This window comes from Pteropus medius, unplaced genomic scaffold (genome assembly GCF_902729225.1).
Source record: "Pteropus medius unplaced genomic scaffold, Ma_sr-lr_union100, whole genome shotgun sequence".
Taxonomy (NCBI): Eukaryota; Metazoa; Chordata; class Mammalia; order Chiroptera; family Pteropodidae; genus Pteropus; species Pteropus medius.
In genome coordinates, this window is record NW_024347791.1 from 9,184,401 (window position 1) to 9,202,531 (window position 18,131).

The following is an 18,131-nucleotide window of genomic DNA, read 5'->3' on the forward strand; positions in this document are numbered from 1 at the left end:
TACAGGTTTGTACTTTATGAAACAAAAGAGTTTTGTAAAACAGTTTCAAACCATAAAAAATATTCCAGAGGCAGAAACGATCAGTCGGCTGCATTTATCTGCAAATGCTTGGTAAGGTTCTGGCTTTCCCGAAATGGGATTCATCCGCTCTTTCTTGGAATACTTGGCTTCAAACTGGGGCCGTATTTCTTCCTAAAAAATGAGCAGACACATTTTTATGCTCTAAAGAGGTGCACACACAATAACAAAAAAATCATTACCTCCTGGGAAAACTGAGTCAACAGCTGCCACACTAATCAATCAATGAGGTAGGCTGAGACCCAAGTATAAATGTTTGGAAATTGGCCACTTGAAGAAAATCTCAAGAGTGATGATTTAGACTTACTATTATCAAGGCAATGTGATTTAGACTAATAGTTAAATGTCTGTCATCTTATTTAATTATGCTTGAAGAAACTGAGAATGAGAAAAGGAACCACCTGCCCTGTCTCTAGTGGTTTGAACCAACTAATAAGCTTTGACTTTTATTACCAGGAAATGATATGAACACCAGGACCAAGAAAGCTTATGAACAGCAAAATGTTCAGAGTTCATTTTGTCAGTTATAATGGTAATGTAATTCTTAGTATTCTACAATTTTTTTTTTTTTGTATTTTTCGATTCAGGCAGCTAAAAACATGGTGGATCTATTTTATTAAAAAATTAACTCCTATAGAAGTTATTCTCCTTTAACCATAGATTTTAAATGTATCCTTAATTGGTATTGAAAACAAATACCTTTCAAATGCAGCTAAAATCAAAGCTCCTCTGATTCTAAATCAAGCTGAGATTTTATTTCAATTAATTGAACCCCATCTAATATGAAAAGCTTCCAACGAAGAAGTAATTATGGGATCAGGAAAAGGTAATCAGCGAAAGGGTATATTGAAGTGGTCCAGCTAATTAAGTACATGTTCCATTTGAGTGTCTTGGGAGAGAGAAAATGAGTAGAAACTCTGGTGAAATGGAGATTGAGTTAGTCCAGGCAGAAACACTCAAGACCAGGATGGAGGCACTGACAGAAAGAGAAGCAGCAGCTGACAGAAGACAGGCAAAGAATGGGCATGGTTTGGATAAATGGGCACAGCCTGTGTAGGAGGAAGGGCGCCCTGGCTCCTGCTTAAGAATAAGCCCAATGCTGGACCTTCACTCAGTAGCAGGTAATGGGGAAGGTGAGGGGGAGATATAATTATAAACAGCTTCTGCCTCTTTTCATTTATTTTAGGCAGTTATACTTGAGGATTGAAACAGAACAGACCTAGACTCTTCTGTTTCTGTGGGAAACTTTTAATTTATCAGGCTGTGTCACCAAGAGTCATTGAGTTCATCATCCAGGAACGGAGGCCAATCACGGAACGGGGCCTGTCTTCCCAGTGTTATGAGCTGCGTTGTGTCCCCCACACAAATTCATATATTGAATTCCTAAAGCTTTTTATCAGGGCTAGGAAGACAGAAGACTCTAGATTCACGAGGGACATTTTAAAAAGCGTCCCCATGTCTTGGGCCCACCACAAGACTGACTTTTAGACTGGCTGTGTCAAGATTACTTAATGCCACACTTTATAACTGAAAGAGAAAAACTGAGAAACATCTCTGTTCTTTATAAATGAAAACAGTCCAAAAGTGAAGTTATTTGTCTAAGATGACATAGTGGTGACTCAAATTCCCAGGAAAGAACATTTTCTATCCCATTTGAATGTCGCTCCCATGAACACCTATAATAAGAACCAACAGAAGAGGTTCACCAAGGAAGAAGTCCTGAATGCAGACTGGCTGCTGCCAGGAAACTCCAGAGTCAACTGAGTAGTTTCTTCGAAATCGTTTCTGGGAGAATGCTTACAAAAGCATGAGAGAGGCCTTACAAAAAGAACAAGGATTGCTGAAAATCCCAGCGTTGCTTCTAGATCTATAGCTACCCAAATGTGTTCGTGGGCATGAGGAGAAAAGGCAGCCATTCACAAGATGTGATTTGAAGAAAAACAAAGTACCTTTCAAAATGAACTCCCCTACCGTTCCTACCACAGGGTTAAAATGATCATTTCTGTTTCTAGAAGACTCCTTTCAATATATAAAGTATATATGCATGTCTCTTGGAAGGAACACACCCATTAATACCCATTATTACATCACATGTGACTAGTTTATCTGATTTACTGGCACGCCAAGGCTCTGAGGAAATGAGACTCACTAGAGGCAAGAGATAACGGACGAGACAAAGGAAAGAGGAGGATCAAGTCTGGATCAACCAACAAAGGAAGTAGTGTCCCTACCTGGTGACTAAACTCGGCATGGGTACTTGGGAGACTTTTGACAGGAATGGGATAAGAAGAGACTGTAAAGACCAGACACAGGATAGAAGAGGGCACAGTGCATTGGCGTAGAAGCGGGTGAGAGAGAGTGATGGGGCTGGGAAACGTGATGAGAATGGGAGGTCTGAGGGGCTGAGTTTACCTCTCCCAGACAGTTTTATCTAGATCCGGCCCCGCATTTAGCAACATCCGCCAAGGAGGCTGACTGAGGAGTGGTTTATCCTCAACATGGTCCACTTCTCAGCCTGTGCACATCTAGGCACTGTCCAGGGTCCCGAGGCTCACAGAATTATTTCCTGGGAGTAGTTGCCATACGAGGTTTGCTTCCGTGTGCCTAGGGTTGTAAAACTGCTACCCTCCTGCTGCTCAAGTAAAGAAATGGATAATATTCAAGAAAACTAAACAAATCTTATCACCAATTCCTTGGATATCTCTACCTAAAAGTGAAATGCTTTACTTAGCCATAGACTTTTATTCCACTAACCAATCAAAATCTGCTAGCTTTTATACTGCTTGGAGTTCTTCCCAAGACAGATATTAGAAATGCTTTATGAGTAAACCTGACTTCTGTCACAGAGCAGAGAGTGATAACTCAAGGCCACTGTGTGTTTCCTGGTGATTTGCTTTTTTAAAATTCTGAGGTAAATGATACAAACCTCCTCCTCTTCCCAGTCTATCAAATCCCAGTCATAAGCAATTACTGCTCGTCGTCTCTTCCAAAACTCCAGGAAAACTGTCGCTGAAACAAGCAGAGGATGACAAAGACATTTTCAAATAAAAAAATGCTGTTAACCGTGTCACTAAATAATGAAGCCATTGCAAAGAATGATGGTTGTTCGTGTAAGCACCCTTGAATACCAGAATTTCTACCTAAACTTAATGTAACTAGGACTGTTTTCTGAGAATTACTAAGCTTGTATCAAGCAGAATGAAAAATTCAATACTTCATTTAGAATTAAATTAAGCTGATTTGCAAGTTGAGGCAGAACCAACTTATTAGGATGACAAAGGCTCCCAGGATGTAAGGATACAGAAAATTAGGTTACCAAAATCTTTCTGATATAGTATTTATTCTTAAAAGTGAGGGGCAGGTAGAGGCCGAAAGGTAAAAGTAAAACTTAGCAGTTTACATGTATTTGACTGGCAGTGATTACTTGTCCCCCAAATCCTCCTCAGAGCAATATCTATGTAAAATGTATTTTACTATTTCATTGAAGGAAGCTATTTTATTGGAGGAAGAAGTCCTATTGCTTTTCCTTTTCTCCAAACCACCTCTTTATTGTCACACTGAAGGCAAATGTGTGTCAATTCTGATAAGAACCTTTTCCAACAAGTGCTGGCCTCCCCACTCAGGGAAACCTGGAGGTTACTCCATCCAGCCAAAGTAACTTTCAACTCAATTCTATTTTAAAAATCTGCTCAAATGAATTACTGAGCACTGTACAATGGCGGAGATAAAGAAAATAATCAGGATATACTTTTGCTGCTTGGAAGTCACAAGCAAAATGAGGGGATGCACAAGCATACACACACTCAAACTTTGAGGATGACTGTAACTAAAGATATCATGAGACATGACAGGAGATGGAATTGGTGGCTCTCTGTTGAGCCTTGCTGTGTACTTAGACTTACATAGGCAAAAATATATCATATATTTGAAATCACTTTCATGAGGAAAGGCAAATATCCAAATGACCATTCCAAAGAGAGATAATTACTTTCTTCTTTCCTAGTCTGCCTCATTCACCCTCACATGACCTCCTCATTAGCAGTAGTCAGACATACAACACATATTTTTTAAATAAGTAACTAAAAAGACAGTATTGGGTAATAGTCAAGAGCTCTCTGGCATGTAATTTAGACATTCATTACTAGGTTTGAAATCTAGTTCAGGTACAAGCTATACTACCACTGGCAAATCAATTAACATTTCTATTTCTCCATTTCCTGCCAAGCAAAAGAGGGATGGCAATAAAGGTCTATGACCTCCATCTGCAATGTCAAAATTCAAATGCTCTAAAATTCTAAGTTTTTTTCCTCTAAGTTTGGTACAAACCATCTTGTGGCACGCTCTGACCTAGGCTGACATAAAGCTACTTATAGTCTCCATTTATCCGAGAATACCCATACATTGAAAACAGCCATATTAATGTATTTGAACATGGGGTCCTTCCCAGACATTCTGGGGTATTATTACGTAGTAAATTGTGTATATACCACAGTTGCCTTTCTAAAACATGAAAAATTCAAGTAGTTATAATTACGAAAGCCACACCTAAAATAATCAAGTGTTTAATTCTAGAAGAGGGAAAGTAAAATAAATAGATGTTTTCGAAGGTTAATAAAAGTGCTAATGTTAAGCAGCCATTTCCACAGGAGTCCTTCCTGTGAGTCTTGTTGTGTTAGAGGTCTCCAAGACCACCTCCAGGTTTGATGATTCACTAGGAAGACTCACAGGTCTCACCATACAGTGGTACTCATGGCTGACTGAGATTTATTACAGTAAAAGGAGATCAAACAAAATCAGTAAAGAAAAAAGGCAAAGTCTGGAGGAAACCAGGTGCAAGCTTCCAAGAGACCCTTCCCAGCGGAGTCACACAGGATGTGCTTAATTCTCACAGCAACAAGTTGTGACACATGTCCTGAAGGTTAGAAGTCTGAAATCAAGGTGTTGGTGAGGCTGGTTCCTCGCTGGAGGCTCTGAGGGAGAGTCTGTTCCATGCCTTTCTCCTAGATTCTGGTGGTTGCCAGAAATCCTTGCCATCCCTTGGCCTGTAGGGCCCCTGCTCCAATATCTGCCTCTGTCATCATGTGGCATTCTTCCTTGTCAGTGTCTGTGTCTCTGTTTTCTCTTCTTGAAAGGACACCAGTCAGAATGGTAATCCAGTATGGCCTCATCTTCACTTGATTACATCTTCAAAGACCCTATTTCTGAATAAGGTCATATTAACAGGTGCTAGGGGTTAGAATTTCAACATATATTTTTGGGGGGACGCAATCCAACTGACAACAGGGTTTTTTTGGGCTACCGCAATGACTAAGACCACACTGGCATTTAGGGTAGGAGGCAGGGGTGTTACTTGCCTGAGTCTTAGTTTACCTGGCCATACTTTAATCTGGAAACTTTTATTTCTAATGAAATGAGAAGAGCCAGAAATAAAGACAAAAGAAATCCCACTCTTCCAACTATAGCAGCACTTTGCTGAAACTAGTTATAGATATAAGAGTAGTATGCCCCAGGTTTATGGGTTCGTCGTGAGAGCCTGGCATTTAATCTCTATCCTCAGATCTATCATCTTCTTCTGGGAGGCCTGGAAAAGCCTACACTTATTCCCAAAGCTGCTAGAGATAGAAGACTGCCAATTTTTGCCTTCTGATAATACGATAGGGATTGAAAGGCCTAATTCGATTCTTCCTTTCGAAAATGTCTACACTGATAGTCCAGAGGAGAATGATGTCTCATGCTAGATAATAATATTAAAGGCATTTTTTTCAATGATTTGGAAAGAAAAAGGAGCTTAAAGATTCAAAACTCTCATTTTTTTCCCAAAAGATTATGTTCTATTTGTTTGTATAAAAACAAGAATTGAGCCATGGCCAGCAATAAAATGGGCAGTACACATGAAAGATAGTTTTTAATTCAGAATGGTGACCTAGAATGTGATGACTCAAAGCATTTTCAGACACCTGGTCAAGACAGTCCTATTTCTTTCTAGGAAAGTAGAATGACTTACTTCGTAAACACATTTAGCCATTGTTCTCCCAATACTAATTTCTTTTTCGAAGAAGTGAAATTAATAACACTAACAGGTTCCATTTTTTTATTCCCTTATAACTTTCTGAGAATGTTCATTTGGGAGAGGAATTGAAGAGTTACAAAGATGTACCCTCCAAGAACTTAGAGGAATGACCTCATTCCTCTTGAGAGATTAACTTGTAAAATTTTCACAAAATGAATCAGCTTAGCCAGCAGGCACAGACTTAATGCTAAAAGGGCCAGATTAGTACAAAACCTAGAAGAGAAAGCAACACAATAGGGAGTGGTGGGGACTGGAACAAATTGGGAAGTGCATGGACCATGTAAAGTGGTAGGTGTTCCTTAGTTCCCATTGACTACTATGGCCAGATCTATACATTTTTTCAAGAAAAACTATAAAATGTATCTTCATGTGAACTATCCCAATTTCAAAATGATAACAGTTTATTTGTATATTTCTAAAATTGGTAAGGACCAAACAGAATAATTTTACAGGTTGTTAACTACAACATCTGAGGTAGGCCATTGGCAGTAATAATGCAAGCGAATGTAAATGAGTGACTAGAAAGTATGTGAAACACCCTAAAATGCCAACAAGAGGGTAATTTCAGGATACTGGAAGGACAGGAATGTGATTGACCACACATTAAGAAGTTGAATGTTAATTACTGGTATTGAAATATTTTCTGGAGAGAGTCATTGTGTCCCAATAGGGGATAGCCAATCTGTAACTTAAGGAAAACAAGGATCTAAGAACACAAATTAGGCAGAGATGGAGCTAATGCAGGACATCAGAAGGGTGTCCTGACATGAACCAGTCTTTATGGGTGTTGTATGTAATGGGATAAGGATGACTAAACAAACTGAAAAAAATAGTTCTTGCTCCCCTCTTCCATTCACTTATCAATTATTAACTGCATTCTTTGATATGGTAAGGGAATTTGATAGCTGCACTGATTTTCATGCTCAAACAACACTGATGATTAATTTGGTTTCCCAAGCATCTTCACACAGGAAGAAGGTGCTCTAGATTGTTATTATGTGGTATTCACTACCACTTACTTGTATTTTCACATTCTGGATTATGCGCTGGTATCTGTAAAGTTTAGACAAGGAATCTGTATCCTCAAGTCAATTTAACTCCGTGTATTCCGACAGTGTTTCTGAACTGGTAAAGCTGAAGAGACACAATGGATCATAGCAGTTCTCCCAAGGAATCATAATTCTCTGAGGCCCTGTCTGAGGGTATGCTTCCCTTCTATAAAAAAAAAGCTACCAAACTATATAGCAGACTGAGGGCTTTCACTTCCACTCATGAGGATTAGCTGTTACGATATAAGAAAGAACTGTTATCGATGCTGGACAAGAGATAGGACAGGACTATGATCCCTGAGAAAAAAAGAAATAAATGAGGTGGGCCCTAGGACTGTACCAACTCATGGTCTGGAGGCAGTTTCCAGGCTACAGTTCAAGCAAGGGGAATCAAAACAGAGCCCAGTGGTCTTAGTGAGCTGAGGAGACAGAGATTGGAGTAGGGAGGGCCACTGGGGACGAATCTGTGGGTAGAGTGCCAGAGAAGAGGGAACTGTACCAAAAGAAAGCTCCAGAACAACAATGAGGTGCCCTCTACTCTTGACATGTGTGCAGGTGAAACTAGACAGGGCTGCTTATTGGTAACAAAACAGTCCCCGCAGCTCACAGAGGGCTGGAGGTAGTTCACAATCCCACTAATCAGAGTGGAGACGTGTTGCAACATATAAGTTATCTTAGGAGGCCTCATGAAGGTCATAAATTAGTAGTGGGTCCTTGGACCTACCCTAACAAGCTAGAAACAAGTCTCAGAACAAAGTAGGCTCCATGTAAATTAGCTGCATGCCTGAATAAAGTCAACACTAAGAAAACACAACAAAACCCCAAACTCGACATTTTCCAGCATTTAATTAAAAATTACGAAGCATGCAAATAAGCTGGAAAATCAAAGCCATAACCAGGAGAAAATTCAATCAATCTCAGACTGAGAGCCCAGAACTGACATAAATAATAGAGCAAGGATGATAAAACAACCATCATAAATGTACTTCATATGCCAAAAAGGTAGAAGAAACATGAGCACAATGGGGAGAGTAATAAAAGATATAAAAAGACTCAATTGATTGAGATCTGAGATAAAAAAATGTAAGATATGAAAAGAAAAATACACTGGGTAGGATTAACAGAAGATTAGATTTTTCAGAAGAAAAGATCAATGAACTTGAAGGCAAATTAATAGAAACAATACAAAAGAAACATGGAGAAAACAAAGGCTAAAAAGACTAAAAAATGTAAACAACGCATAAATAACCTGTAGGACTATATCTAACATATATGTAATTGGAGTACTAGGCAATATAATTCTGGAAAAATTTCTAAAAATATGCAAGACCTGTACATTAAAAATGATGTTACATGCTTAGAAAAATTATAGAACACAAATAAAAAGCTAAATAACGTTCAGTGACAGAAGTATTTGATATTAAGTTTTCAATCTTCCCAAATTGATTCATTGATTCAACTCAATCACAATCAAACTATCAAGTTTTTTGGTAGAAATGACAAGTTGATTCTAAAATTTACATGGAAATTCAAAGGACATAAGATAGCCAAACAATTTTTTAAAAGAATATGATTTCAAGGCTCACTATTATGCTATAACAATTGTGTTATTGTCATAAAAATATACATATAGAGCAAATAGAACAAAATTCCAGATATACACCCATACATATGTGGCCAATTGATTTTAACCAAAAAAATGCCAAGAAAATTCGAGGAAAAAAAATGGCAATCTTTCAATAGGTGTTATTGAAATAATAGGATATCCATATATGCCAAGAAATGAATCTGACTTTTAGTCTATGCTGCATGCAAAAATCAGCTTGAAATAACTCGCTAACCTAAATATCTGAGCTAAAACTATAGGCTAAAACTAAAAAGAAAACAAGAAGAAAACAAAGAAACTAGAAGAAAACAAAGAACATATTTGGGACCTTGAGGTTGGAAAAAAATTCTTAAAAGGAAACAAATCATAATTGGAATATATTGAAAGTAAAAAACTCTTGCTTTTCAAAAGACACCATTAAGAAACTAAAAATGCAGGCCTCAAACTGGGAAAAATATTTGCAAAGATATGTATGAGAAAGGACTTCCGGCCAGAATATACAAAGAGCTCTTTGATCTTAAAAATAAAACCCAATAACAAATGGGTAAATGATTTGAACAAATACTTCATCAAAGATGTACAGATTGCAAATAAGTTCATAAAAAGATGTTTAATATCACTAGTCATTAAGGAAATACAAATTGAAACTATAAGGAGATAACACTGTACACCCACTAGAATGACTGAAATGATAAAGACTGATAATAGTAATAAGTATTTGTGAGGATGTAAGAAACCCGGAACTCTTACATAATGCTGTTGGGAATGCAAAATGGCACAGTCACTTTGGAAAACAACTTAATATGGTTAGACATTCACTTATTCTGTGATCCAGCACTGCCACTCCTAGTTATTTCCCTAAGAAAAATAGATACAAAGGCTTTTATGCAAATCTACAAAAAATTTATAATGAGTCTCAGGTTTATTAATAAGAGCTAAAAACTGGATTGGATCTAAATGTTCGTTAATTAATAAGCAGATCAACAAATTTTGGTATATCCAGTTGATGGAGCACTAAAAAGGAACAGACTACTGACATATGCCATGACATAAATGAATCTCAACAGCATTAATCTTCGTGAAAGCAGCCAGATGCAAAACACTAAAAATGGAATGATTCTATTTGCATGAGATTCTAGAACAGGTGAAACTGTAGTGGTAGAAAGCAGGTTAGAGGCTGCAAAGGGTCTGACTGCAAAGGCATGAGGAAACGTTCTAGAATCAAAAATGTTCTAAATCACCATTATGGTAATGGTTGCCTCACTATACACATTTGACATAACTTGTCAAAGTGTACACTTAAAATTACTGGATTTTATTTTATGTAAATTATACCTAAATATAAAGCTGACATAGACTTCCCATCATCTCATCACCCAGAGAAACCTCCATTAATATCATGACAAAATTTCTTTGTTTTCATTAGTATTTAATATACCTGAAACCATACTTTACTTGTATACTTTATATCCTACATTTAACAAATATTTAAATACAAGCTGTGTGTTATCATGTGCTTCGAAAGTCTAATTTTTAATGGCTGCATATAATTTCCTTAACCATTCTCCTTTTGTTATTTAGGTTAGTCCCACTTTTTGCCTGTTATAAATAACTAAAGCAAGGAAAACGTAGTTAAGCACAAGATTTTTTTCCCCTGTAATTTGGATTTTTTCCTGAAGTCCAATCTGCATAATATTTTGACTAAACACTAGAACAGCCTTCTAAGCGGCTACCTGCTACGTACTGGTCTCCACTTTCACCCCTCCGAACACTGTTGCCATAGTTATTTCCCAAACACAACTGATGATGTCACTCGCCAGCTTCTAACTTCAGTGGGCTTTCTGTTGCCTGCAGGTTGAAGCCATGGTTCTCTGCTGTGGTACAAATGTCCTGTGGTACGCAGCATGTGAAGATATAGACACAGGGAGAATGCAGGTGAAGATGGAGGCAGAAACTGGAGCGATGCATCTACAAGCCAAGGAATGCTAAGGATCGCTGGCTGTCGCAAGAAGCTAGGAGAAGGGCAGGAAACAGATTCCTCCTCAGAGCCCTCCAAAGGAACCAACCCTGCTGACACATTGATTTTTTTGGACCTAGCCTCCAGAACTGTAAAAGAATAAATTTCTGTTGTTTCAAGCTACCCAGTTTGTGGTATTTTGTTACGGCACCCTTAGGAAACTGATGAGGAGGTATCATGTGTGACAGCACTTACACACTCAATGGGCATTTAATAAATATATACCTTTTCTTCTTTTGAATATACAATTACCATTTTTTGTTGAACACATAAATATTATAAAAGATAAAATTAGTGTAAATATCTAGAAATAAAAGGCCAATTATTATAAAATTTATATTCAGAAAACGAGACATACTTCATTTACAAATTACTGACAAGACCATATACAGAATCTTTGAATTTGCATTAAAATAACCACAATCTTGTTATTTGATGGGAGAGCTCTGAGAATCTCGATTAGTTTGTTTACTGGGGATAATTTAATTTTGGCAACACTGAAAGTTGGAAAAAAACAAAGGAAGGAGAGAAAAAAGAAAAAAATGAAGAACAGAGAGAGATAATCCTCTTGCTGACAATTCTCTGCCAACATCTAACCCCCTAATGACTCATTTTTTTTTTTCCTAGGGAGAGAAGCTAATTTAGGCCATAACTGTTTTGTCCCTTGAATCTTTCCGAATAAAAATGAGCACTGAGAAAAGAGCCACGCTGTGGCTCAAGCCTAGAGCCCTAGGTTCAGTGGATGCCTCTAGGGTACCCAAGAGACTCTGCTATCACAGCTGTGTGACCGTGAACAAAGGTAGTAGAGTTTTGACAGTTTTCTAACTCCACACTGAGGCCCTAACCGGCTGCTAAGACTGGTTCCAAATGGAGCCTCATTGTTTCTCGGTCTGGTGAGCACAGGAAGCAAAAGGCAACAACAAATACATCAACCCGGCTCTTCGGAAGTCTTGTAAACCACTTACATCTATTCTCAACATCTCCGTATCTAGCAATTTCTCAAAAATAAAGTTTATTTGTTTTCTTAAATGTCAAAACTTGTCAATCAAAAAGGATGATCCCAAGGCCATGAAACTGGGCCCCATCAGATGAGCTTTTGTCGAACATCACCATCACAAAGGGTATCTAATGGCGCTCAGGATGAGCGTAACAGCCCTTTGTCTGAAAGTTCAGATCTCTGCAGCAGAAGCAAACAGGGTTATAAACAGTACATGATCCTAGGAGTAAAGTGTAGGAGCCAAGACTTGCCAGTTTAACTCTGGGCTTTGCCACTTTCTTGCTAGTGCCTCAGTGTCCTCGTCTAGCATGTGAAGATAATAGCAGGACTAGTACTTTCCTCAAAGACTGGTATAAAGATTAACTGAGATGATATTGTACAATGCTTAGGACAGTGTCCAGCATATAGTAATCCCTCAATTAGTGTATTATTATAACTGTTATTATAACTGGCCATTCCAGACTTCTGCAAAAAGGCATAGCCCTATCTACAAAGAAACACCTGGGGTAAATCATTCTTTTTCTGGGAACAATATAAGATTTAAGCAATAATTTGTCAACTAAAACAAAGCAATTCAGAGGATGAATGATTCCATGCTTGGGCTGCCTGGAGTGAGCCTAAAATGTTCCTTTGTGCCCAAAGGTTATTATAAAACATCTATCAGATTTTTACTGAGTACCCTCCAAGGCACAACTGTCAAATTTCCAATCCACCTACTTGCAACCTCAGACTTCTCAACTCCATCCTCCAGGCAGCTATCACCAATCAGTTGAGGTTGGCAGGGATAAAATAAAACCTATTTATTATGCTCAGCATAAGACATTCCAATTTGCAAGGAAGGGATGCAATCCCCTCTGTAATGGTGATACTGAGTGAGGAGTGGAAGAGATGACAGCCTCTGCCTAGCAGACAAATATCATCATATCAGAATTTTACTTCTATATATAGTCTGGGAGGGGAGGGAGAACTGTGGGAGAAGAAAACATTATTTCAGTTAAAGGATATCTAAAATGGGTGAAATAATGCTGTGGGTAGGGGAGTTTTTTATAGTAATTCTTCCAGAATACAACTCTCTATATAGAAGCATTAACTCATTTCACAGCAGACTAGTAGCCCAAAGCAGAGCTTCCCAATGGGTATGACAGGAATGGACTATAGGTCTGCAAGAGGTAACAACTCCTTCAGCCTTTGAGTTGGCTAGGGGTAGGGTACTTAGTGCCCGGGCCACGAGCAGCCTCCCAGGCCACAGGCAGCCTCCTCCATGGGCTTCGGTATACTGTGCGAATATCATTTCTATGTGTGCTAGGACTTGAAAAGGTTTGGGAACCACTGGTTTAAGAAATGAATACATTTGTAACCATGGCAAAGCTTAAGCACTGGATAGGTTATTATACTTCCTGATCATAATTATCGAAACTAATCTGGTCTAGAAAAAACAAATACACATTCCTGACCTGAGAGCTCAGTCCAGTAGCCAAAATTCTGTTACTGATTAGCTTCCTTTGTTTGCAAGGGACCGAAATGCACTAGTAGTGAGGGCTTTCCACAAGGCCCACCAAGGGAAGCAGGAATCTCAATGGAATTACAGGCTAGGCGTACTCAGCGGCAGGAAATGGAAGCCAGCAGCTTGAGACATCTCAGCCACGAGAGACCTACTAGATCTTCACACTGATCCCCACTAATCTCTCTGTTTCTCTTTGGGGAAATGTCTTGCATTTTCTTTCAGGTGACTAACAGTTGGATTCTGCAGCCTCTACCCTATATCTTTCCCACTAGTTATTTGCTCCTGCTTATCTCTACATTCTGATTTGTCATAATTTTTGCCTTCTAATAATTCTTCCTGGTCCCTACTTCTACCTGATGGTCAATCTCAGTCTCTCCCTCTCTTGTTCCCTCCTGCCCTCTCTGAATCCGTCTGTGTCAATTTCTACTACTAACTCCCTGTCTCTACCCACATTGCCCAATCCAAATTCTTGAGAATAAGACTCTGGGTGACCCTGACAGCCTCTGTTTGTGCAGGGACTTCTCCAGGTCACTCACTAACCTATGGTTTGACTGATCTTGGGTCAAATGTCCACTGGCTGAAAGGGGCTGTAGTCACAGAATTCAAGATATGTCCCTTTACCAGAGCTGTGATGGGTGTGACAATTTTCCTTTGAAGATCTCTAGGTAGGGAAGACATAATATATTTACAACAAGCCTCCTCTAGAGAGCAAGGTTTTATATTTCCACTCCTCAAACTGATCATTTAAACACATTCATCATCTTATAGAGAAATCTTTTTGGTAATTTCCTTCTCTTTCGCTTCTCTATTTTTTCCATCCATCCACCCACCCATCCAACAAATATGAATCTGTCTTTAAAATAAACACATGAGGTCTCCAGTGACCACAGTGATCCCTGAGGACCACAAACCTCCTAGGGGAGATAAGTTGTATATGCATATAAGTGTCCAAAGAACGATAACCAAATGCTATGAAAGTTCAAAGGAGGAAGACATCTTCTGGCTGGAGCAGATGACATTTAGCTAGGCCTTAAAATATAATGAAGATTCTGATACTTATCCCAGGCAGAAGGAACAACATGGGCCTAACCCTTGAGTTAGTAGAGTACCAACAAAAATTCAGATTTTGGTCTTTTAAGTTCTAGAAAAAAATTCATAATCATTGTTAAAAATCTCAAATCGAACTGCAAATAAATAGTGTAAAAAAGTCTGTCTCTTATCACTGTTTACTTACCCTTCCACAAATTCTTTTCTCTGAAAGTAACTGCCATTCATTATTCACTATGAATGTCCAGTCTCTTTTCTATACTATTAAATTAAGCTTCATACCTATTTGACTCAGAAGATACTATTAAATCTATTTTGCAAAGAAGCAGGTTAAATGACTTCTTTGGGTTAAGTAATTCTTTAAGTGAATGTCCCATCACACCTTGTTATTATGGGACTGTTGGCTTGAACTTATTATACAGAAGAATTCGATTCAGTCTTGCATGTAGCTCTTGTTTATAGGGGGTCATTTTAAGCAGAACTGGATGAAATCCAGAGATGATACTCATACATTAGTCTGATGAAAAGATCCCATTTACCGGAGAAAGTCCTATTTATTACCGAGATGGTTATTCAAGTCTCAACAGACCTTTTGATGTACTATAAGCTTTACTTTTGCCTCCAGCAGACGGTGAATTTTTACTCTAATAAATGGAATGCTGATGAAATTGAAGGTTTAAGAGAAATCAGACATGTTTCTCCTCTATAATATCACTTTTTAAATAAACCAACTGAATTATTTTTTAGCTCATATCTAATAGAACAAGCAAATGAATTTACTCGAGCTTCTTCCTTTCACGTCCACAGTCAGATTTCTAAAGGAACAAATCATAGAGCACGAAGGAAACTCAAGTTATATGGAAGTAGAACACTTACCCCAGACTGCCATGAAAACAGCAAAGAAGACAGTTGCTCCATTGTCAAAAAGGTGGGTGACCTGGAAACATTATGAATCATAGTTAAACTAACTTCTTACCTACTGTATTCCAATTCATTATTTTTTCAGGTTCTATAAAATTAGCTGATGATGTGATGAATTTTGCAGGGTTTCTTTGGAAGATACTCCTTTTGGATCATAATAAGAAGAGATTTCCTCTAACTGGGAAGCTGTTTGGATATGGAGGAGAGAATCTGTTCCCTTTACGTGGGTAGCACCTAGCTGAACATTTATCATCAGTCTCAATAGTGCAACTAAGAATTTCCTTTCATGTCCTATAAAAACTATTATACGTGCACATATGTATGTAGATATATTTAAGACCAGGAAAGTATGACTGTTGCTGCTTTAAAGGTTTCTGATTTCCCAAGCACTGTTTTTAATGCCTCATTGATTCACTTTGAAAACATGGCTGTTTTATTTGTGTAATTCTGAGCAAATGATTTCTGGGCTGCTCTCTGGCTTTCAGGATCATAAAAAGGAGGGAGCAGACCACAAACAAAATCCACTTCCACCTGTTCTAAAGCCTCAGGTAATCACTATATTTACCTATTACACATAACACAAAGATAGCTAGCAAATACTTTATTGTTAGAATAATATATTCTATCACAAACACCACAGCAGAAAGCAAAAAAATATTCTTTCTGCTACAAAGAATGCTGCAAAACTGCCAAGCTCATTTCCATCTCCAGGATAAATCACTGATATCATGCCAAATTGAAATGATGACAGAGACGTTCATAAAGCATAACATTTTGGAGGTGCTTTATAGCTCTCTATAAAGTATACTTTACCGTCCCTTGGAGAATGTGCCAAGCATAAACAGGTCTTTTCCTGTTACATCAGAGCGTGAAGCATTTCAAAAATTTTCAGAAGTTTATACCTTCTCTTTTTTTTGAACATAGGAAAGATGGGCATCATTCGAACATCTAATGTGAGACAAAAGTCTAAAGTTGATTTATTTTATTAAAGCTGTATATGGGGGCACTCTGCATCAAACCAAGCCTGAGAGTTCTGGTGTGTGTTCTCTATTAGGGTATTTTCTGAGACTGGTTAAGAAGCTGTAGCCTGGTCTATGGCCATGCCACCCTGAACAAGCCCGATCCCATCTGATCTCGGAAGCTAAGCAGGGTCGGGCCTAGTTAGTACTTGGATGGGAGACCACGTAGGAGGACCAGGTGCTGTAGGTGTAAAAAATTTAAAAAAAATAAAAAAATAAGGGATTGTAAGCTGAGAAGGTCCTTGCAATCTGTGAGGTCAACCTAGAGTTGCCTCGCCTAAAAAGCAGCAGCAGCAGCAGCAGCAGCTGTGGCCTGAACCACTAGAGTATATTCTGGAATGGATTGTGGTTGTCATGATTTTTGGCTGATCAGATCATCTTTCCTTTCTTCTCCCTTCTCTAGGTAACAGATCTCTCTCATGCAGGTCGCTAGGGGGCACATGGCTCAAATAGAATCAGAGTTCTTTTATGGGACTGGTATTTAGAGAGAGACATTCTTCTGCTGCAGTTATTAATTTGGGAATATGTGAATCAGGAGGGGTGAGTTAACTGGGACTTCTGGTTCCTGCTAAGATGGTAAGCTAGCATAGGCTGACGGCTCCCTCTGTCCAAACCAACCCTGGAGAAGCAAAATAGCAAATTTCAGAAACTAACAAAACACAAAAACAAACAAAGACCAGGGAACCCCAGGGCAGATGGAAGATCACCTTGACTTGGTGTGTGGGCTGAGGGGTGGTGGAGAGAGGAAGGGAGAAAGATGGTGGGTGGTAGTGGTGGTATGTGGGGAGAGTCAGACAGCAGTTCCCAAGCAGAATGAGAGCAAAGGTTAGAGAAATACATAAATTCTACTCCGACCTCTCCCTCAAGAGTCATTGGACAATTAATTTCCCCTCTTTCAGAAATTAGCTGCAATAGGCCAAACCACAAGTACTGGCATTCTTGGGGTAATATCAGGATGCTGAGAGTCCTGCTTGCTTGAGGAGATGATGAAAGTAGGTGCTGCCTGGCCAGCTGCCCTCAGGCAGTCACTTCTCAGTGCATTCCCTCTTAAACTCCAGGGCTGGAGAATTATAACCAAGGGAGAGTGCCTCCTCCCAATTCTCCTTTGTTCAAAGCAGGCTTAAAAATACAACTCCCACTAGAAAAGTCTTCTGGAACAGAGGTACCCAAACTTCCTGGCACCAGTGACTAGTGCTCCTATGAGAATCTAATGCCTGATAATCTGAGGTGGAGCTGAAGCGGTGATGCTAGTGCTGGGGAGTAGCTGCAAATACAAATGAAGCTTCCCTCGCAGCCTGGTTCCGGACTGGTACCAGCCCATGGCCCAGGGATTGGGGACCCCACTCTGGAAGAGTGGAAGCATACAGTGATACCTGGGACATGTTATAATCTCTTCCCTATAAACTTATCCAGACTGACAGCCTGAAACCTAGCTCTGACCCTCACCCAAAGTGGTTGATACTGCCAGTGACAAGCATATACAGGCCAAAACAACACACTATCTGGGAAAGGCAGCTGTTCCCCCCCAAATTCCAAACGAGGCAACATATACCTTCTGAAAGACACATTCTGTAACAGCAGACTAAGAATTTAAAATATGCATTAAAATCTGCTTAAGTAGCTAAAGGAATGAATATGTAAACTGGGAGCTATGGCAGCCCGCAGCCATCTTGCCCATTATATGAAGAGAACTTGTCTGCAGAATGATCATGTAGACAGGTGGCTAGAGAGACACCTGGGGCCTGGAGGATCGATTCTAGGCCATGAAGCCCTGGTACTTAGTATGAGCTACTCCAGTGTCTTCTCCAGCAAAATGAATCAGT

The 18,131-nt window shown here is 39.0% G+C and overlaps 1 protein-coding gene and 1 non-coding gene across 13 annotated transcripts in view; one reads left to right on the forward strand and one right to left on the reverse strand.

Annotated features, from left to right (window-relative positions):
• ANO4 (anoctamin 4) overlaps positions 1-18,131 on the reverse strand; it is a 329,614-nt gene that overhangs the window by 45,765 nt on the left and 265,718 nt on the right. For all 12 annotated transcript variants that reach the window (XR_005656166.1, XM_039877984.1, XM_039877989.1 and 9 more), the window contains 3 exons: positions 15,245-15,305; positions 3,005-3,087; positions 52-192 (listed from right to left, as the gene is read on the reverse strand). Coding sequence is in view for 11 of the 12 variants with exons in the window: in XM_039877984.1 (XP_039733918.1) it covers positions 52-192; positions 3,005-3,087; positions 15,245-15,305 (285 nt within the window). In the remaining variant the exon portion in view is untranslated. The remainder of the gene's footprint in view (positions 1-51; positions 193-3,004; positions 3,088-15,244; positions 15,306-18,131) is intronic.
• LOC120615175 (5S ribosomal RNA) lies at positions 16,380-16,498 on the forward strand. The gene has a single exon (XR_005656206.1). It is a non-coding gene; the product is annotated as a 5S ribosomal RNA (ribosomal RNA).